At 37.8% G+C, this 22,340-nt stretch overlaps 1 protein-coding gene across 1 annotated transcript; it reads left to right on the top strand.

The window, feature by feature from the left end:
* The first annotated feature begins 785 nt into the window (after window positions 1–785).
* On the top strand, window positions 786–6,968 carry LOC107493582 (uncharacterized). The gene is made up of 17 exons (XM_016114657.3): window positions 786–1,274; window positions 1,373–1,495; window positions 2,041–2,086; window positions 2,177–2,334; window positions 2,449–2,566; window positions 3,025–3,107; window positions 3,978–4,037; window positions 4,281–4,529; window positions 4,631–4,727; window positions 4,880–4,927; window positions 5,026–5,106; window positions 5,371–5,442; window positions 5,545–5,607; window positions 5,770–5,922; window positions 6,002–6,059; window positions 6,159–6,211; window positions 6,444–6,968. The coding sequence occupies exons 2-17, from the start codon at window positions 1,395–1,397 to the stop codon at window positions 6,519–6,521; spliced, it is 1,518 nt and encodes a 505-aa protein (XP_015970143.1). The 5' UTR covers window positions 786–1,274; window positions 1,373–1,394; the 3' UTR covers window positions 6,522–6,968.
* Window positions 6,969–22,340: the final 15,372 nt, after the last annotated feature.

The following is a 22,340-nucleotide window of genomic DNA, read 5'->3' on the forward strand; positions in this document are numbered from 1 at the left end:
TAAATCGAATTTAATTGTTTCAATTTACATAGATTTACTTTAGGACATGCATGTAAACTTTTTGGTTTTAGGATATTGATGTAACATTATTTTTTATTTGATTTGTTTGTGTGAATTATCCAAAAAGAAGTGTATGATTTAGGTTTATTTTGTGTGAGTAATTTTTATTGAATTTAGACTAATTTAATTGGATTTAATTGACAAAAATACTTGGATACACACTGAAATTGCTTTCAAAAATTAACTTTGATAAATTATTTTCAAAAAATAAAAAGTTTACTATATCAGGTCTTAAAGTTAATATACCATCAGGAGTGAAAATTGACTGTAGTAATTTACCTAGCAACATATATGCCACTCTATACCTATAATCTATATCGTCATTTGGTAACAATTAAATATTCAACTTTCTAATTAATTATACACATATTATATATTTTTAAATTAAATTATTATAAATTATATTACTACATTGAACTTTAAAAGAAAATGACACAATATCTATACTACTATCCCTATAATTACATGGTCATTTTGTAACTATTAATTAGTCAACTTTCTAGTTAATTACAAATTATATTAATACGCAAAATAAGAAACAAAAAAATGACTCAATGAATAAACATGTCAATGTGTTGAGAAGCTAATACAATATAGGATTTTCATTTTCAGTGTATAAATATATTACTGAATCCAACCATTAGGGAAAAGAAAGGAAATTGAATTTGAACAGAAAATATCCGGAATCTCTCTCCGTTATGATTATTGATTAGTGAAAGAGAATGAAAGTGAGAAGTGGAAATGATGACTTATGAGTTATGAGCAGTTTATATATGATTTGCTTCAAAGTTGGAATGTCTTGAAAAGGATATTCCCTAATTTCATATCATACGTGCTTTGCTCAAATTCCCAAAAACCGCACACACATGATAACATCACAATTCGCGCACAAAACAAAACGTTGGACCGTTCTTGTTATTTCAATTTTCGTTTTGTGGCTCACACAAACAACCTCCGCCATCCAAATTCCCATGTCCAATTCATAATTCCAAAAGGGAAATAAAAGAAGAGAAAAAAAAATCTCTCTTTCCCCATAAACCCCTTTTGATTCCAAATTCCAAAAGGGGATAATCATTCTTCACTTCTCAATTCTCAATCACAAGAACGAAGAACACTGCTTTTCATTGACACCTCAGCTTCCCCCGCAGGCTGATCTCGAACTTGCGGGAAAAAGAAAGAAAGGAAGAGAAGATCTCTTTTTGACGAAAACCCTGGTTTGCTTTTCACCAAACAGCTTCAACTTGTAATCTTTTTGGAGTCTCATTTGCTGTAATTTTTGTGTTCAATTGTTCTGTTTTCCATCTTTTCTCAGGTTTCTGTGTTTGCGGGTCACCATGGAGATCGACAGAGCAATCAGGGAGTGTAGCGATAGAAGGCTTCAAACCAAGTATAACAACGCCACCTATGTTATTCAGAGAGCTTTGGCTTTGTATTCGTAAGTATTTCTATGACTATGAGCTGGGATTTGCTGATTTATTGGGTGGTTGTTATCCTAGACTTAGAGAGCTTAATTTGAGTCTGGGATCGGATTTTATTTATAAGAAACTGGATTCGTTTTGTCCCTGTTTGGTTGGTTTGTGTAAATTGGAAGAGGAAAAGAATGTCATGTATTGTGGAATTGATACTTGTAGTTGTTTTAACTAGAAAGATGAATATACACTCAATGTGGATGGATGTTTGATTCATGTTGGATCTATTTTGTCGAAATTCTTGGGTAATATTGAATTTCCTTCGTCGGTTGTATTGTCCTTTTTGGAAATGATTGGCTGCCTGAAGATAGTCACCGGAATTTCCGTGTTAATGAAAATGTAACCAATGGCTGATGGTGTGCGGACAAGGTTTAGCTAGGTCTATGTTAGTCAAAGAGATTTATCAGTCATGCCTGTATTGAACTATAAAAGAAAATGATGATCTTAATTTCCAATCTCATCATTGTAATTTTACTGGTGTCTGCATGTATTAATGTGTTTCTTCATACAGCATTGAAGAGGTTGCTTTCAGTTTCAATGGTGGAAAGGATTCAACGGTAAGTTTTAACGTGTATTTTAGTCCTTTTTTTTAATCATCCATCAGTATTCATGAGCTTGTTAATGTGACAATAAGCTTTGACATGCAGGTTTTGTTACATCTACTTAGGGCGGGCTATTTTTTGCATAAAGAGGGACAAAATAGTGCCAATGGGGATCTGAAAGATTTTCCAATTAGAACAATATATTTTGAGACTCCTAGTGCTTTCCCAGAAATTAACTCATTCACTTATGATACAGCTGCCACGTTAGTGAAGCTTTCTCTTCCGTATACTTTTGATTATTCTTTGAATTGTAATTGCAGTGTAGATAACATGGAAAAGAGATATTTTCTTCTTTCTGATAATTTGTTCTTGAGCAGCTATGGTTTGCAAATTGACACCATTTGCACAGATTTTAAATCTGGTTTGGAGGCTTTGCTAAAGGAGAAGCCAATTCGAGCAATTTTCCTTGGAGTTCGAATTGGAGACCCTACTGCGGTATTCCTATTGTTTCACCATGAGAGGGCCTTTTTCAATTGTCTTGTTTTTTTTCTCTCTGATTTATTGACTCCTAAACATGAAATATTCTATGTCATAAGATTTTACTCAGATGCTTTACACTTTTTAAAAGCAAAATCTAGAAGCAATTTACAAAAGAGAAAAATTTGCATATACAATCCTTAATCAAAAGCGATGTCTATACTTATCATAGATATACGTTATGAGGAAAAAATTAGTTACATAATCAATAAGTTTCAATGTTCTAAATGTAGCTTATTACATTACATGTCGTTAAAGCTTCAAAATGTTCCCAATGCAGTAGTCGAGTAACATTGTCAGTGATACCATTAATCCCAAAATGCATCTTTTATGCTTTAAACTAACATTTGATTAGCATGGTTTCTGAAAATAGGAATATTGAATATTCTATTTATATGTGCCCTCTAATCTTTCAGGTTGGCCAGGAACAATTCTCCCCTAGTTCACCTGGGTGGCCAGCTTTTATGAGAGTGAATCCCATTTTAGATTGGTCATACAGGTTTGATCCTTTGTTATAAAGTGTTTCTCTTTACTGCTTAGTTTCTTTCAATTTGGGATTAGTGAACACAATAATGATCTGAAAAACATGGTTCTCTTATAACCACATGTGTGATTGGTGCTAACTTATCATCTTATCCAATAATCCTTTCATTTAATCATAAAATTCACACTGAAAGTGTCTACCTTCACATACTTATTTTATTAGTGGTGGCTGAAATGCATTTGTTCCTGAAACAGTAGTACTGGAGATAGAAGTTAGATATGAAACTTTGTGGCTATTGGTTGTTTGGGCAGTAGTACCACTTATAATATAGGTGGACCACTTCTTAGGTCTTAGCTATTTCCAAACTTCTTTTTGAGCACTCATTTTCATCTACATATCTAAGCTTTTCCCTTTTGGATACAGCCATACAATATTTCTAGTCAATTCTTGCCTAGTATGTAATTTTTCATAAATCTTTAATGCTGTTGCTTAATCAATGTAGTTCATCCCACTTGGTGGAAGAAAACTTGCTTGTTGCCATAGTTTAATAGTTGTTTTATATAATTTTCCTTCTTTTCAGTATTCAGAACTTTTCAAAGGGTATTTATTTATTTATTTTTAAATCTCAGTTAGTTTTTTAATTTTAACTATGTTTTCCTGAATCCTGAAGATTTTTGACAACTGTCATCATTCATCTTCTAAAGTAGCTTGATACATCAGGGAAATGATTTGATTACCTTCCGTCAACTTTTGCGTTAACTATTGGCACTATCACTTGGAAATTTATATTGTTTGTTCTTTTCCTTTATTGTTTATGTAGATGCTCTTAGAATGTCATAATATTACTTTCATTATGATATTGACTTGCCTTGTATTTTTATGTAGAGATGTATGGGCCTTCCTTTTAACTTGCAAGGTGAACTATTGCAGCCTTTATGATCAAGGGTAATATTCAGTATATGTGCTGGACCTTCTTTGTTGGATTTGATATACCCGTGTGCCATAGTTTTTCCTTTTTGTTTAACCCACATATTAGGAACATGGAGAATAATTAGATGGTTTCATAAATTTGCTCGATCTTTGACCTAAGGAAACTAAATAAACTAACTGGTCCACCATATTCACATTAAGTTGTTTATGTTCATTCATAGAAATTTGGTGTGACTATTACGTTTTTTGGTTGTGCAGTTATACTTCGATTGGGAGCATATATGACACTGTTCCCAATTCATTATTATCCATCAGTGATTCATCCGATAAATTTAAACCAGCATATTTGCTTGCTGATGGAAGATTAGAGAGGGCAGGGAGGGCTAAAAGGTTATCTTCTTCTAATTGTGGACAACGTCCTGTTGATAGCAATGGCTTGAGTAGCCTAGATTTGCATAAAAACAGTATGCTCACAGCTTCGGTCATTGCTGTGGGAGATGAGTTTCTGTAAGTACTATGCTTTGCAGTGCAATTCTTATTTTCTTATAATCCTTTTTCCAACTATTTTGATGATGTTCTCCATTTGTTTACTCTGTTCCATAGCTCAGGTTTGGCACTGTTGAGGATCAGTTGGGACCTAATTTGTGTAGAAAGCTGCATTCTGTTGGTTGGTCTGTGTTGCGACTTTCTGTTGTACACAGCAATGTGAGTTCGTTTCTATATCTGTGATACTTTTATGTATATTAAGTTGCATTCCATCAGAGCCCGAAGATGTTCCTATGAATCTTCGGATAATGAAGCACATGTATATTAATATTATACTTTGATGGGGTTTACGACATATCCTTTTGTACCAGATAGATTCGGTGGCTGAGGAAGTTGAACAAAAGAAATCAAGTGATATGGTATTAAACTACAGCACACAGAGTTACAAGTATTTGATTTCTTGATGATGAAATGGTAGCAATCTGATCTGGTTATTTATTGGGCCTACTTCTTGTAGGTTTTTATATATGGAGGTGTAGGTCCACTGCACTCTGATGTTACCATAGCAGGCATTGCAAAAGCTTTTGGTGTTCGTTTGGTACATTGCTTCTGTCCTTATTTGAGCATATGGTTTTCGGCTTGACGTTACTAAGATGTTTTCTTCATGTCATGTATCCACCCCACATATCGTATTGGTCCTTAACTAGTACGAATTCTTGAAAAATGAAGTTCCGCTTTTGTTAAAGTTTTGGCAAATATGATGGAAAAAGGCCTGTATGTGGGTATACAAGCATAGCTGCATCATAACTGCTTCGGGTTTATCATAGTAACTCCATATTGGTTGGTGATTTTCTTGACATAGGCTCCGGATGAAGAATTTGAAGAATATCTACGGCATATTATTGGTGATCAGTGTATTGGTGACCGGAACGAGGTAAAACTAAGTGGAAAAGCGATTCACTTCTATGTGATGAGTGATGACAGTTGTAGTATGAAATTTGCTCTGTATTGATTTATATTTTCTTTCCCCTTTCAGATGGCTCAATTGCCAGAGGGCATAACTGAACTACTGCATCATGACAAGTTGTCCGTTCCCTTGGTATGTAATGTCATTTGCCTGAAGTTCTATTTTAGACCTAGGGAAAACTGATAAATGCTTTTATTTGTATTTATTTGTTTTCACTTTTGACATTTATATAATGAAAAAAACTCGACGGAATACTAATTTAAAATGGCTTGAAATAATCTCCATTTCTTGCAGATCAAGTGCCAAAATGTAATAGTTCTTACTGCGACGAATGTTTCGGAGCTGGAAAAGGAATGGAACTGTTTGATTGAATTAACAGAATCGAATGATCTGCTAACATTACTGGAACCTTATGTATCAAAGCAAGTGATGACAAATCTTTCAGATGTATGTTTCTAATTTCATTTCATTAAGCTTGAAGTAGCAATGTCCCATGAATCTGATATTGCGATATCCAAAACTGCAGGTTGAAATCGCTCAACCTCTATCGAAGCTTTGTCTTGAATTTCCAGACCTTCATATAGGTATGACTTTTATGAAATGTTGAGATATTTGGCTTCATATGACTCATTATGCATTACTTCTTTCTATATCTAACCATGTTTTGCCTTTGCAACATGAAGGATGTTACCGTACAACCAGATATGGATCTCTTGTAGTAAGTCTCAAAGGAAAGGTACAAAGACACTTCCATGTTCTTTTCATCCACCAAAAAAGAGAATGAATTTTGAGTTGTATACTTTTCCCGTGTGAAAGAATTTTACGTAGACATCTAATCATGTATTGTTATATCATTAGAAGTATTTGGCTTAACGCCAATTTCATTACATCTTCAAAAGCATATATTAGAAACTTTGTAAGAAACAAATATAGTTGTTGAATATAGACCTTTCTAAATTTTGTTACAGGACCAAAAACGACTTGAATTGGCTATGAAATCATTAGAGAAGAAATTTCAACCTGGCACGTTCAAGGAGATGAACTAGGATGTGCAGTCTACATGCCAAAGTCCATTGCTATTGGATGAACAGAATAAAAGATTATTTTTGGGTTAGGATCATTACATTTTCATGTTGTGAATCTACAACTATGTTCATCACTGGGATACATTAAAAGATGGAGTGGGAAGAAAATGAAGGTTGCTGCCGTCATGGTACAAGAAAGAACAATGGTGTGAAAAATAGGTGGTTGAGGCTTCAATGTAGTGCAGATAGATAATGGAAATCACAGTTTAACTCCTTGGACTACTAACTCATTATTATTGAATTATCAAAAAATCTATAGTACTAGTTTACAAATATAGACCGGCTTTTTTATTGGAAATCCACCAAAAACTTTGAATTTAGGAGTGGTAATGACGTTGACTTTGTTGTTATATCACTGACTCTGATTAATTTGCTGAGTACTTGGCAAGCAGCCAATTGATTTTCTTATATGAACCTCATGAGTATTGGGTAATCTTTGGATCCCCCCAACATAAATAAATAAATAGATTAATAAGAGGGGAAAAAATATAAGCTCTCTGCACTTGGTAGCTATCGACTATTTGAACCAATTATCAATTATTTGTTGTTTAATATCGACAACCAAAAATAGTGTGTAAAAATATGATTTCCAAATTAGACTTTCGGTTTGACAAAAACAATTATTAATTTCAATAACAATAATAATAAGTCACAAAAAAAAACAATAATAATAAAATTATCCACTCTGAAGCATTTTGATGCGCTTTAAGAAAGATCTTTATGGATATTTCAAACGAATATGTTTAATAAGTAAAATTAGAAGGAAAAAACTTAATTTATTCTTGAACATAATATTTAATTGTCTTAACTTTTTTATTACTTTGCTCTTAAGAAAATAACAGTTAAATTAGTTAAACAAAAATGAAATTTCGGTAGGCCAATTCAATATAAGTATAATTGTAAGATAGTTATATAAATATAAAATAATATAAGACTAATTTATATAACATGAATTGGAATTTTTTTAAATAAATTATTTAATTCTTTTATTTATCGAAATAGATAATTTGGACACAATTTTACGATTTTAGGTCTTATTACTTATCTCGTTTGTAGTGTAAATAAACTGATTATGTATGTATCTCGTTTACACTATTTTAAACAAAGAAAATGGGTGCACACGTGACACGTGGGAGACAAAAAACTGCATATATCTCGTTTACAGTGTAAAGGAAATACATGCATAATCAATTCGTTTACACGGTAAACGACATATAATATGACAAATTAAAAGTAACTATAAAAGGATTTGCAAGTATTAGTATTCCTCACAAATATATCACTTCTTCTAATCCATTTCTCTTCTCTATTCTTTCAATAAGTTTAGTAAAAATGTCTAGTGGTGAATATATTTTTGTGCGTGTATATCCTAATCATCACACGAGAAACAGTAATGATGGAGTTATATTTGAGTGTGATAGTCCTATCTTTTTGCGCATTTATTGATTAAGTACTCTGTTTGAGTTGAAGAGCCTAATATTAACGAGTATGGGTGCTAATGGGACATGAAGTTGTAAGAGTTATGTTGGCTATAGGTTTATAGAACTGACGAAAAAATAGAGTATTTCGGTTTTGTATTTTTTGGCTCGACGGCGATAAGCATGTGCTCATAATATTTGATGTCCATAGGAGAATCATGACCCAACAAGTGATGGAGCTTTCTGCGGAGGTTGGAGACGTAGGTGGTAGTAGTTCTAGACACTCAAATTTTGTCGACCCACCTTTTGCACTAGCATCTCTGCAATGTGCAAGTCCAACGGAACACATAGACGTGGACAGTGAGGAGTCAAATGAAGAATACGTCACCGACAGCAATGAAAGTGGTTCATCTAAGGATGAGGAGGAGTTTGTACCAAAGACCCCGTGATGCAGATTTACAAACCACAAACTACCGGCAGGTGCACCGAATAGTATCAAGTAATACCATGGGAGTGGGTTATCATTCCCATGAGGATTAACGGATGAAGCAAAAAATTATCAATTGATTATTCTAGTCAGACAAGGGTTTTAGAAAGCTTGGACATAAACAGTGAAGTAAACAAAAGTAAACAGTAAGTATTGAAAGATAATATGATTAAAAGAGTTAAGGTTTAGAGATGTTGAGACTTCCGAACCAATATTTTCACTTTCCACCGTGATCATGTAAAGATACATCCATGGCAAATCATTAATAATCAAACCCCTATCCCTTGGAAATTCAATTTCTCTTTAACCTAGTTAATCGCTAATTCCTTAGTCAATTACTAAAGAAAAGAGTTGAGACACGTTCATTGATTTATACATCACACAATTCATAAGAATCTCCCCTAGTTGATTCAATGTCACCTATCAAGTCTAATTTCAAAACCTAAGAACTGTAAGAATAAGTTTCAAGTTTAATTCAATTAATTAACTTTTCCAATAAATTAAAAGAATTCAAGTCAGAAAAGAATTATTTTCCAACATATTCAAGTCCTTTGGATGAAGAACGGAAACTTTTTCATGCATTAATCAAAGGAAGAAAAACTAGAATATTAGTCCATAGGAATCAACAAAGCTCCTCACCTTAACCAAGGAGATTAGTTGCTCATGTCTTCAGAGAAAACCTTAAAATTATGAAAGATAAAAATGTCCAAGAGGAAAGGCCGTCAGCGATTGATAAACCCAATTTTGTGGTTTATCTTGTGTTGAATTTAGCAGATTTTATTAACTTATCTCACATTTATTCAATGAAATAGCATGATTTTGTGAATTTCTTCTAATTTGAGTTTAAGATTAAAAACATGCTTTTTAGGCTCTTAATTTGCTAAATTTAATTCACTTTGATTCCACTCGATGCCTTGATGTATTTGTTTAGTGATTTCAGGCTTAGGAGGAAAGGATTATATCAAAGAAGCGAAGAAAAAGCATACAAAGTGGAGAATTCATGAAAAATAAGGATTTGGTGAGCGCAAGGCCACACGTATGCTTGAGGAAGGAAATTTACCAGGCCACGCGTACTCGTGACATCCCGCGTACGCGTGACACTTGTCATGTGACCTCATTAAAGGAACACGCTGGGGGCGGTTTCTGAAACTATTTGAGACAAAATTCAAGAGGGAACAAGGGGAGAGAAATTAGGTTTAGTTTAGATCATGCTTTAGATCATGCGTCGACTAAAGCATCGATGCTTGGCAATGGGTAGGGATTTTAGGGAAGGCTTTGTGAAAGTCAGTGTAGTCCACATACATTTTCCACTTTCCGTTTGGCTATTTCACCAATACGACGTTGGATAGCCAGAGTGGGTATTTTACCTCCCTTATGAATCTTGCTTCCAGCAAGGCCTGTACTTGTTCCTCCACGACCTTTGCCCGCTCAGGTCTGAGTTTTCTACGCTTCTGTTAGACAGGTCGAAAGCCTGGGTATATTGCGAGCATATGGCATATTAGGTCGGGGTTTATGCCAGGCATGTCGGAAGCTTTTCAGGCAAAGAGGTCGGCGTTTTCCCTTAGTAGGCTGATGAGTTGCTTCTTTAGGTTCTCTTTCAAGTTCGCCCCTATGCTTCTCGTTTTGTAGGGGGCATTCCCAATTTGGACCTCCTCAGTTTCCCCCTCAGGTCTAGGGCGTAGCTCTTCGTAAACCCGGGCGCCTCCCAACTCGATAGTGTTGACTTCTTTTCTGCCCGAGTTGGTCTTCAAGTTGAGGCTTTCATTGTAGCATTTTCTTGCGAGTCTTTGGTCCCCCTTTATGGTAGCGATTCCCTCGCTTGTGGGGAATTTCACACAGAGATATCGGGTGGAGATGACAGTGGCCAGCTTGTTTAGAATTGTTTGACCTATTAAGGCATTATAGACCGAGCTTACATCCACTACGATGTAATCGATGCTTAAGGTCCTTGACCTCGCGCCCTTTCCAAAAGTGGTGTGTAAGGAGATGTATCCTAGAGGTCGGATCGGGGTGTCCCTGAGTTCGAATAAGCTGTCTGGGTACGTGATGAGTTCTAATTCACACCCCATTCAAAAATTAGTGAATTAGTTCTTTGGGCAAGCGCACCAAAATTATCGCCAAGTAATAACCCATAGTGGAGTGGGATCGTATCCACAGAGATTGGCAAATTCAAGCAGTTTTAATTGGTTGATGAATTAGTCAAGCGGATCAATAAGATTGTGAAGTGCAGAATTGTAAATGACATAAATGTAAACGACTAGAATATAAAGAAAAGCAAGAAAGTGCAGAAATAGAAATTGCAGAATGTAAAGTGCTGAATCATAAATGACTCGAATGTAAATGGGAGTGGGGAATTGCTGAATGTAAAAATTAAGCTGTAAAGAAATGGATAGATAAGAATGGGGAAGTTCATTGAGATTGGGAGATGTTATCTCTTTGGATCAAATCTAGCTTATATCCTCTTCAATCATGCAACTCATTGACCTCTTGGCAATCATGATTGATTGAGCCCCAATCTCAGATTTTGATCAATAGCCATTTCCTTGGTCTAATTGCTTATGAAGAGAGATATGCTTGGTCCCTGATTATACCACACACCATTATAGGTCCAGGTAGAGGGAGGATTATATGTCACGTATCCAAACACCAAAACGCAGATTCTACTCAAGTGTGAGAAGGAATTTCAAGCATGGTTTCATGTTTCCTTTCCCAAGGTTCCCATGAAACCCAATTACATTCAATCTCTTTCCCAAGATAATTGAACACTAAGCATTAAGAATGAAATTCCTTCTAGCGAATCAAAGAGAAGATAAAGAGAAGAAGAATTTCACTATTATCAATCCATCAAGTACAACAGAGCTCCCTCTCTTAATGAGAGGAAAGTTAGCTACTCATAGCTCAAAAGTACTCAAAAGTGAAGTGTAAAAGTGGATCTAAAACTGACTGCTTAACCCCCTTCTTCAGTACTTCATGGGGGTATTTATACTACTCCTAGTAAAATAAAAGAATTACAAATGTGAAAAGGGAAAATTACGTTTTCGAGGGAAAAGAAAACACTCAATAAGCGTGACTTCTCAGCTGGCGTGTGGCTGGCGCTTTACTGGCGTGTCACGTGCCCTTCATTTCTAGCTTGGCGTGCCATGCCCAATCCTTCAAGTGGCACGCTCATCTCTCTATCAACCTTGGTGTGCCACGCATTCGAACTCAAGTGGCATGCCCTTTGCCTTTTTCCACTTTTCTATGCCTCTGGAAACTTGAACTGGTGTGCCACGCTTAGGGTCTGGCGTACCACGCCCTTGCTCTATGCTTGGTTAAGCTTTTCTGAAAAGTTGCACTGGCGTGCCATGCCCCTTTGTGAGTGAGTGGTTCCTTTGTTTGGCGTGCCACGCCACGAACTCGAGTGGCACGCCCCAATGCTTCTTTGCCCTCTGAATGACACTGGCGTGCCACGCCTGGTTGCTCAAGTGGCATGCCTAAGTGAAGAATGGTGAATGGCGTGCCACGCATTCGATACCAAGTGGCACGCCCCATGTAATTGGCCTCCTTCATCCTCTCTGGAAACTTGTACCAGCGTGCCACGCCTGAAGGTTGGCGTGCCATGCCCATAATCTTGCCTTGATTCCAGTGGTTGGCGTGCCATGCCTCAGCTTCAAGTGGCACGCCATAGTGAGATGCTTGGGTTGGCGTGCCACGCCTTCGATACCAAGTGGCACGCCTAAGTGAGATTGAGAGGTTGGCGTGCCACGCCTTCGACTTCAAGTGGCACGCCAGTCTTTAGTTGCCTTCAGCTCCTTCTCTGGATTATTCTACCAGCATGCCACGCCATGCTGCTCAAGTAGCATGCCCATGCATTTGTGCACTCTTCAAGCTTGGTGTGCCATGCCTGGGTTCTCAAGTGGCACGCCCAAGTGACTTCTTGGAGCTGGCGTGCCACGCCTTCGACACCAAGTGGCACGCCAAAGTGGAGGTTCTTCTTGAGATGGTGAGTTGGTGATGCATGGGAATTTGTCTCTCAACAAATTTTCTTCGGCAAGTATACCGAATTGTCGTCAAGTAAAAACTCACAATAGAGTGAAGTCAAATCCCACAGGGATTGATTGGTCAAGATATTTTAATTAGAAGAATACTCTAGTTGAGCTAAGCAGAAAGTGGATGTAGAATTGCAGAAAATTAAATGGCGGGAAAGTAAATGACAGAAAATAAAGTGCAGAATCTTAAATGGGGAATTGGGGTGATTAGCATGAAAGTAAATGACAGAAAGTAAAGAGAATGGGTAAGATCAGAAATGTGGAAATCATTGGGTTCAGGAGGTATTGCATTCTCCGGATCAAGTTCATTCTCATCTCTTCCTCAATCAATGCATTCATTGATCTCCTTGGCAATCTTAAGTGAATGAATCCCAATTCCTTGGCAATCCAATCTCTCTAAACTTGAACAATTGCCCAATTCCTTGATTTAATTACTCATGAGAAGAGATGAGGTATGGTCATTAATTATACCACATGTATTTCCAAATCAAAGTGTTGGTAGGGTTATATGTCACTATACCAATCCAAACCCCAATTTGGTCCAACATGAGAAAGCATTTCTAGCATGATCTCCTCATCCCTTTTCCAAGGCTCAGAGGAGATCCAATTATGGAGAGTTTTTTCCCAAGATAACAATCCAATTAGATGAAGATCGAAAGCTTTCTAGTAAGATCAAGAGAAAAGGAAGAAGAAGAATAATGAAAACTATGATTGATCCATCCAAATTACAACAGAGCTCTCTAACCCAATGAAAGGGGTTTAGTTGTTCATAGCTTTGGAAAATGGAAATGAAGAAGAAGAAAGATACATTCTAACTCTAGAAGTTGCAGAAAAGTAAAATATACAGAGTGTTGTTTTCTCCAATGTGCCAATCTCTTTTCTAGTTCAAAACTACTCCTATATATACTACTCTTCTTGGTCTTCTAGTCAATTCTGCAAGTCTTGGATATGGGCCTTTGATCTTAAGTTGAAGCAGTTGGGAATCTTCAGTGGGCTCAGCTTTAGTTGCAGAGAGAAAGTGATGTAAGCATGGACTTTGGCTTGGGGCGTTAGTGGCGTTAATGCTGAGTGACATTGTGGGTTCAAGAACGTTAGTGGCAATCACTTTTCTCACTAACATTCCCACCACATGGCCCATGTTAACTCCAACGTTAGTGGTACTAACGTGACCACTAACGTTGCCTTACAAACCATCGCAAGCGTTATTGGGACTCACCTTTCCTAATAACGTTGCCTTGTGCCCCTAGCCCCCTTGTTAGAGCTCACGTTAACTAAGTTAACGTGGCTCTTAACGTAGTTATGTCTCATCTTCGCAAGCGTTATTGGGACTCACCTTTCCCAATAACGTTTCCTTGTGCCCCTAGTCCTCACGTTAGAGCTCACGTTAACTAAGTTAACGTGGCTCTTAACGTGGTTATGAATGCCATCCCAATGTTAGTGACAAAGGTGAGCGTCACTAACGTTGGCTCATCAATTTCAACTCCATGTTAACTTTAACGTTAGTGGTTAACGTGACCACTAACGTGGGCAATGCAAGCTTGATCCAACGTTAGTGACAAAGGTGAGTGTCACTAACGTTGGCATTGTCCCTCTCTTCCACGTTAAAGTCCACGTTAACTTAGTTAACATGGCTCTTAAGGTAGTTCATTGTCACATCTTGGAGCGTTAGTGGTGATCACAATTACCATTAACGTTGGAGTTTTTTTTGTCTCCGCGTTGACTACCACGTTAATGTAGTTAACGTGGCAATTAACGTGGTTCATGATGGCTTCGAGGGCGTTACTGGTGTTCACTTTTCTCATTAACGCTGCAAGCTTATTGCTATTCCACGTTAGTACCTACGTTAACTAGGTTAGTGTGGATGCTAACGTGTCTCTTCCTTGCTTCCTTTGTCCTGAAATTACACAAATAAAGTGCATCAAAGCTCTAATCCAAGTCATGAAATCATGCATTATCCAATTTAACATTCATTCCTTGCATAATTCTCATGAAATAATATAAAATTCACAATATTTGTCTAAATCAAGATGTAGGTGTTCTTTTACCCAAAACTTGCTTATTTCCTAAGAAAATGCATGAAACTACCCTAAAACAGTAAAGAAAAGGTCAGTGAAACTGGCTTAGATGCCCTGGCATCACAACACCAAACTTAAAGCTTGCTTGTCCCTAAGCAAGTACTGAAACATGAATGTTGAATGAAAAGGCAAGAGGAATAAATCATTATTGTGGAAGTCAAATCCTTAGTTTTATGGAGTTTCATGCATAGCAACTTAGGTTCATTCCTTTACCAGGTTTCAGGCTTTTATCATACCCTTGAACACTTGCTTACTTACATCCCCTGTGACTTCCTAGTTATTGATCCTTCCTTCTTTTGTTTTCTCAAGATTTATTGCATTCTTCCTTTGGCTAAGTGCTCTGTAAGAGGGGCGACTCTTTATGATAAGCTTTCAGTCAACACTCCCGAACCAGTTGGTTCAAGGTGCTAGGTGTTGAGACACCCCTAAGGACTTACTCCATCAAGTCTCTTTCCCCCATACATACACACCACAGGCACATGGCTTGTTATTTCTGTAGCAAGGGTTACTCTTGATAGTGGACTTTCAGCTGATAATCCCGAGTTAGTCAACCCAAGTTACCAAGTGATAAGGCACTCCTGAGAGCTTATTCATCCAAGTATATCCCCTATACATGAGCACCACAGACACATGCCTCCATCTTAAAACCCTTGGTGCCTATCATTATTTATTATTGTGTTCACTTCCTTTTTTATTGCTCTTTTTCTTTTCTTATTGGGATCTTATTATTTAGTTAGTCTCATAGGATGTGTTTCAAGCATAGGATTCAGGATAGATAGTTGCATTCTTTCCTTATTGGTGAACCAACTTAGCTAACTAATCTTCCTACCACAAACATATAGGATTCACTTCACAAAATAACTGCACTCTTGTTTTTCATATCATTTCTTTTCATTTGGCTTAAGGGACAAACATACAAGTAAGCAAGATGAAGTTGAAAACCAAGGACACTAGACTAGTAATTATAGACTTTAACAACAATGAAACTTAAATGCAGAATTGAAAATCTTAAACTACTATGGAAGCATGTTCTATTTCATACATGATTTTCCTTATTTAAAGCTTGAAAAGGTAGAGAACAAGGGAGAACTCCTACTTCAACTCTAAACATTATAATGCAGCAAAGTTTAGTGCAATATAACCTCTTATTGATATCTTATTTTTTTTCCGTCAGCATCCTTCCTGCCTTTTGGATGTATATGTTTTAAGAGATTGATTGAATTCTTGAGAGAATTTGAGTGGAAGTTGTTTGTCCTCCCAAACACTTGAGATCTCGTTAGCCTGCATGTATGCTTAAAAGTTCTTGGAATTCAATTAGTGTGTGAAAACCAAACTTAGTTTCCTGCCTACTGAAATAGATTAAATTCATGCAAGGAACCTCATGTGCTTTTATTGAGCAATTGACTACAAAACATACATTAAACTATTGTTAGGTGGTTTCCTGATTGGTTGGAGCTAGTAACTAGTCAATCCAAGGGTTCAGATGTGTTCCTTAACACACTCCTTGATGGAGTACCAGCTTAGAATCACACATTCACCTTTGGATTGCTATGGTGTGGAACACCAAACTTAGCTCCTTGCAATATAGAGAAGCCACTTCACCCTTTTATTAAACTATTAGGAAGAGAAAATTACCTTTGGTTGGGTTGCCTCCCAAGAAAGCGCTTTTTTAATGTCGCTAGCTCGACAGTTGCTTCCTTAGTTGAGATGGTACTTCAGTTTGGGGCCCTCCCCTATGTTGCCTAGGTAGTGTTTGAGTATTTTTCCATTCACTGTGAACGTCCTCTTTGAATCTTCCTCCATGATCTCTATGCGTCCATAAGGTGAGACTTTTGTGACAAGAAAGGGTCCTGACCACCTTGACTTGAGTTTTCCAGGGAATAACCTCAATTTGGAGTTATAGAGGAGTACTTGTTGCCCTTCTTCGAAGCTCCTTGGAGCTAGTTTGAGGTCATGCCTCCTCTTTGCTTTTTCCTTATAGATCTTGGTGTTTTCATAGGCTTGAGACCTAAATTCCTCCAGTTTTTGCAACTGCAGAATTCTTTTCTCACCAGCAGCAATGCTATCAAGGTTCAGCAATTTGAGAGCCCAAAAGGCTTTGTGCTCCAACTCCAGAGGTAAATGACATGCTTTTCCATATACCAGTTGATATGGGGACATTCCTATTGGTGTTTTGAAGGCTGTCCTGTATGCCCAAAGAGCGTCATCCAGTTTTTTTGACCAGTCCTTTCTGGATGCTCCCACAGTCTTTTCTAAGATCCTCTTTAACTCTCTGTTGGATATCTCAGTTTGCCTGCTTGTTTGGGGGTGATAAGGTGTAGCAACCTTATGTTTCACCCCATATCTCATGAGGAGGGCTTCTAGGGGTCTGTTACAAAAATGGGTTCCTCCATCACTGATAAGGGCTCGTGGGACTCTAAACCAGTTAAAGATATTTTTCCTGAGAAAGTTTATGACCACCTTATTGTCATTTGTTGGGGTTGCAATAGCTTCCACCCACTTAGATACATAATCTACTGCTACTAGGATGTATTGTTTGAATAGGAAGTTGGGAAGGGTCCCATGAAATCGATTCCCCACACATCAAACAATTCAAGCTCTAGGATGAAGTTTTGTGGCATTTCGTTTTTCTTGGGTCGATTTTCAGCCCTTTGGCACTCATTGCAGCCCTTCACTAGCTCTTTTGCATCCTTGAAAAGAGTGGGCCAGAAGAACCCACACTGCAATATCTTGGCTGCAGTCCTTTCTCCTCCGAAGTGACCCCCATAGCAAGAGCCACGGCAATTCCACAGGACTTCTCGTCCTTCTTCTTTTGAAATGCACCTTCTAAGAATCCCATCTGAGTACTTCTTGAAAAGATATGGCTCATCCCACACAAAATACTTATCATCATTAATGAGTTTTTTTCTTTGATGTCTGTTGATTCCTGGGGGTAGATCTCCAGTTGTCTTGAAATTTGCAATGTCTGCAAACCAGGGTGCCTTGTGAACCAGCCTTAATTGTTCATCCGGAAAGAACTCATTTACACTTGCTTCGTGTGTACTGCTTTTCTGACAAGGGATTCTAGACAGATGATTTGCCACTTTGTTCTCCACTCCCTTCTTGTCTCTGATTTCAATATTAAATTCCTGCAACAACAAAATCCACCTTATCAATCTTAGTTTTGAATCCTGCTTAGCAAACAGATACTTAAGTGCTGTGTGATCAGTGAAAACAATTACTTTAGATCCAATAAGGTATGATCTAAACTTGTCAAATGCAAAAACCACTGCCAGCAATTCCTTTTCAGTGGTGGTGTAATTTTTTTGGGTGTCATTAAGGACTTTGCTGGCATAGTATATGACATGCACCAAATTATCTTTCCTCTGCCCTAACACTGCTCCCACTGCAAAGTCTGATGCGTCACACATCAGCTCAAATGGCAGGTTCCAATCAGGTAGGGCAATGATAGGGGCTGAGGATAGTTTCTTTTTCAAATTTTCAAATGCTAGCATGCATCCCTGGTCAAATACAAATGGGGTGTCTGACACAAGAAGATTACTCAGGGGCTTGGCTATTTTTGAAAAGTCTTTTATAAATCTTCTGTAAAAGCCAACATGCCCGAGAAAGCTTCTAATTGCCTTGACATCACTAGGTGGAGGTAGTTTTTCAATTAGTTCCACTTTAGCTCTGTCCACCTCAATGCCTTGTTTAGAAACCTTCTGACCGAGAACTATTCCTTCTGTCACCATGAAGTGACATTTTTCCCAGTTCAGGACCAAGTTGGTTTCTTGGCATCGTTTTAATACTAAGCCAAGGTTATTCAGGCAAGCAGGGAATGAATCCCCAAACACTGAAAAGTCATCCATGAAGACTTCTATGAACTTTTCTATCATATCTGAGAAAATAGAAAGCATGCAGCGCTGAAAGGTTGTAGGCGCATTGCATAGCCCAAATGGCATGCGCCTGTAAGCAAACACTCCATATGGACAAGTAAATGATGTTTTTTCCTGATCTCTTGGATCACCCACTATTTGGTTATATCCTGAATAACCATCTAGGAAGCAGTAGTAAGCATGTTCTGCAAGTCTTTCCAGCATCTGATCCATAAAGGGGAGTGGGAAGTGATCTTTTCATGTGGATGCGTTGCGTTTTCTGTAGTCAATGCACATTCTCCATCCCGTGACAGTTCTTGTAGGTATGAGCTCATTCCTTTCGTTAGGCACCACTGTGATTCCTCCTTTCTTCGGAACTACTTGAACGAGACTCACCCATGGGCTGTCAGAGATTGGGTAGATTACCCCTTCTTGCCACAGCTTCATGACTTTCTTCTGCACTACCTCTTTCATGGCTGGATTTAATCTCCTTTGGGCTTGAATGGAAGGTTTAGAATCATCTTCCAGCAGTATCTTGTGCATGCGTATGGCTAAACTAATCCCATTCAAGTCAGCCAGAGTCCACCCAATGGCATCCTTATGCTTTTGCAACACTTGGAGTAATTCCTCCTCTTGTTCTTGGCTAAGAGCTGAGTTTATGATTACTGGAAAGCTTCTGTTTTCTCCTAGGTATGCATATTTGAGGGTCAGTGGCAATTCCTTCAGTTCAAGTTTGGGTGCTTCTTTCTCTTCATTCTTTCCTTCTAGTGTCCCCTGGTCATGAACCTCAGCTGTCGCTACCTATTCTCTCAATGTTGATTCATCTTCTTCTGTTAGCTCCTCAATTTCTTCCTCCTCCAGAGTTTCTTGTAATATAGCTTCCATTGAATCCAACCTCATACACTCTCCTAATGAGTCTTATGGGTAACTCATGGCCTTGAACACATTGAATATCATCTTCTCATCATGCAATCTAAGAGTAAGTTCACCCTTCTGGATGTCAATAATGGCTCCGGCAGTGGCTAAGAATGGCCTTCCCAAAATGATGGATACTTTAGCTTCCTCCTCCATGTCTAGCACTACAAAGTCTGCTGAAAAAATAAAGTCTCCCACCTTTACCAACAAATCCTCCACTATTCCCTAGGAAAATTTGAATGATCGGTCTGCCAATTGTAGGGCCATCCTAGTCGGTTTGGCTTCCTCAATCTTCATTCTTTTCATCATTGTTGAAGACATCAGATTTATGCTGGCTCCTAGATCGCACAGGGCCTTCTCCACTGTGATCTCCACTATGATACAAGGGATTTGGAAGCTCCCTGGATACTTCAATTTTTGGGGTAACTTGTGCTGAATGATGGCACTACATTCTTTGATTAACACCACCGTCTCATTGTTTCTCTAGCTTCTCTTTTTAGTCATCAACTCCTTCAAGAACTTAGCATAAAGCGTCATTTGCTCTATTGCTTCTGCAAAGGGTATGTTTATTTGTAACCTTTTGAAGATTTCCAAGAATCTTGAAAATTGGTTATCATCTCCCTTCTTCTTCAATTGCTGAGGATATGGGGCTTTTGGAGGATATGACCTCAGCACCTCTTCTTCTCGATGTGTATTAGGAGGGATGACTTGATCTTCTTTTTGTTCTATTTCCCTTTTGTCTGAAGTTTCCGCTGATGGTATCTTGGAAGTCTCCTTCAATTCCTTTCCACTTCTGAGGTTGATGGCTTGGCATTCCTCCCTTGGATTTGGATTAATGTTACGGCAATTGGTTTGGCTAGGAATTTGCTTGAACATGTAGCCGATTTGTGCCTCGAGTTTCTTAATGGCCGCATCTTGATTTTGCATATTAGATCTCACTTCTTCTTGGAATGCCTTGCTATCTTTGACTTCCTTGCATAGACCTTCAAGTAAGGTTTCAATCCTAGAGAGTCTATCCTCAGGGTATGATGGTGGGTTTGGGTTATAAGGGTGAGGGTGATCATGCTGGTTTTGATATGGGTGTTGTGGAGTGATGTGTGGAAAACGATCCAACACGAAACCCACCGGCAAGTATACCGGGTCGCATCAAGTAGTAATAACTCACTTAGAGTGAGGTCGATCCCACAGGGATTGATGGATCAAGCAACTTTAGTGGGTGATTAGTTTAGTCAAGCTAGCATTGAATGAATTATGTGAAGTTGAGAAACAGAATGTAAATTTGCAGGGAATTTAAATTGTAGAAAGTAAAGTGACTGAAACTTAAAGAGCAAGAAAAGTAAATTAACAAAATCTTAAATGACAAGAAATGTAAATTGCAGTAAATATAAAGGGAATTGGGTGCAGGAAATTAAAGAAAGCAATGAAGCTAAACTTAGAGAATAAGTACTTGGAAATCTAAATTGCAGGAAGAATAAAATGGATGTGGGTGCTGGGAATTTAAACAGAATTGAAAAATGTAAAGTGCAGTGAATTAAAGAGCTCTCAGATTATAAAATTTAGAAACAAATCAATTCAGTATCAAAACAGAAATGTAAAGGTGTTGAAGAATCAAAATAGCAAGAACTTAAATCATGCATGAAATTCCAGATGAAGAATCAACAGTTTCAATGAAACAGTAAAAACAGAAGAGTAGCCAAGAGCTCAACTCAATTGCAAAATAAAATTGAAGACCTCAGGGAATCGAAGAGACTAGAAAACAAGTCTAGATCTCAAGCCCTTCCTTGATTCAATAGCAAACAAATTGAAGAAGAAATGAAGATGGAAGCAGTAAAGGAAAACTCAATTCCAATTCTCAATTCACCAAAAATTATGCAAAAGCAGGACAAAGAAAAATTATAGATCAAGAGTGAAACAGAATTCCTTTAATTCTCAATCTATAATTCAAAATCAAAAAGGAAAACTAAAAGAGAGAGCTATCTACTACTACTACTCCCTAATGGAGCAAGCCTTCCTATGAAAATGAGAATGATGCCTTTATATAGGCTTTTTACAAAATAAAATGAAATTGAAATGAAAAACAAATTAAATGAAAATCCTAATTCTAGCTTGTTCTTGTGCCTTTGATGATAATGGGCTTAGCTTGCTTTGGATTTGAAGATCTAGATGGCCTTGGTTCAATTGGTGAGGAATTGAATTTAAATGGATTTTTGGTTGAATTTTGGCCCATGGATGACACTCCCAGGAGGATGCTCTACTCTTGTGGAGAGTGGAGCATTGGTGCCTTGTGTGGGGATCCTTTGTAGCGCGCCAAGGTTGCGTAGTAATCAGGATAGTGCTCTGCTCTTGTGGGGAGCGGAGCATTGGCTTCCTTGGTGAGGTACCTGTGTTCAAGCCTTGGGGGTTGCATTCTTGCCCAATTTTCTTGCATTTTCTTTGGGAGAGAGCACGACAATGCTCTCCAAGAGAGCACTCTGCTCTCCTTGAGAGTGCTACTTTGCTTTGGAGTGAGGCTCTAGCTTTGAACCTTGGTGGAAGCATTGGCTGATTTTTTTGCTTGTTTTTGGCCCTTAAAGATGCATTTCACTCGTGCCTTAATTTCATGCCAAATATGGATTGTCATATATCGTTGGAAAGCTCTGAATGTCAGCTTTCCAAAGCAACTGAAAGCACATCAATCGGACATTTGTAGCTCGAGTTATAGCCCTTTGAAGGAGGCATGGTCATGTTGTGAACGCCCAGATTTTAACTTAGCGGAAATTTTGCTTCCATGCTCATTTTTTTCATCACGATAATGCTCTGCTCTTGGCAAGAGCGGAGCATTGTGTGTGCTGGTTGCTTCCTTCTTTGATTTGGTCATGGGCCACGCTTTTAAAAGCGTGGCCTAAGGCTCCAAAGTGTGCTCCAACTTCAAAGTGTGCCCCAAAGCTCTTTTTTTTAGCTTATTTTGTGCTTCTTTGCTTCTTTTTCTTCTTATTTCCTACAAGATTTATAAAATTAAAAGAT

Source organism: Arachis duranensis, chromosome 6, assembly GCF_000817695.3.
Source record: "Arachis duranensis cultivar V14167 chromosome 6, aradu.V14167.gnm2.J7QH, whole genome shotgun sequence".
In the NCBI taxonomy this organism is placed as follows: domain Eukaryota; kingdom Viridiplantae; phylum Streptophyta; class Magnoliopsida; order Fabales; family Fabaceae; genus Arachis; species Arachis duranensis.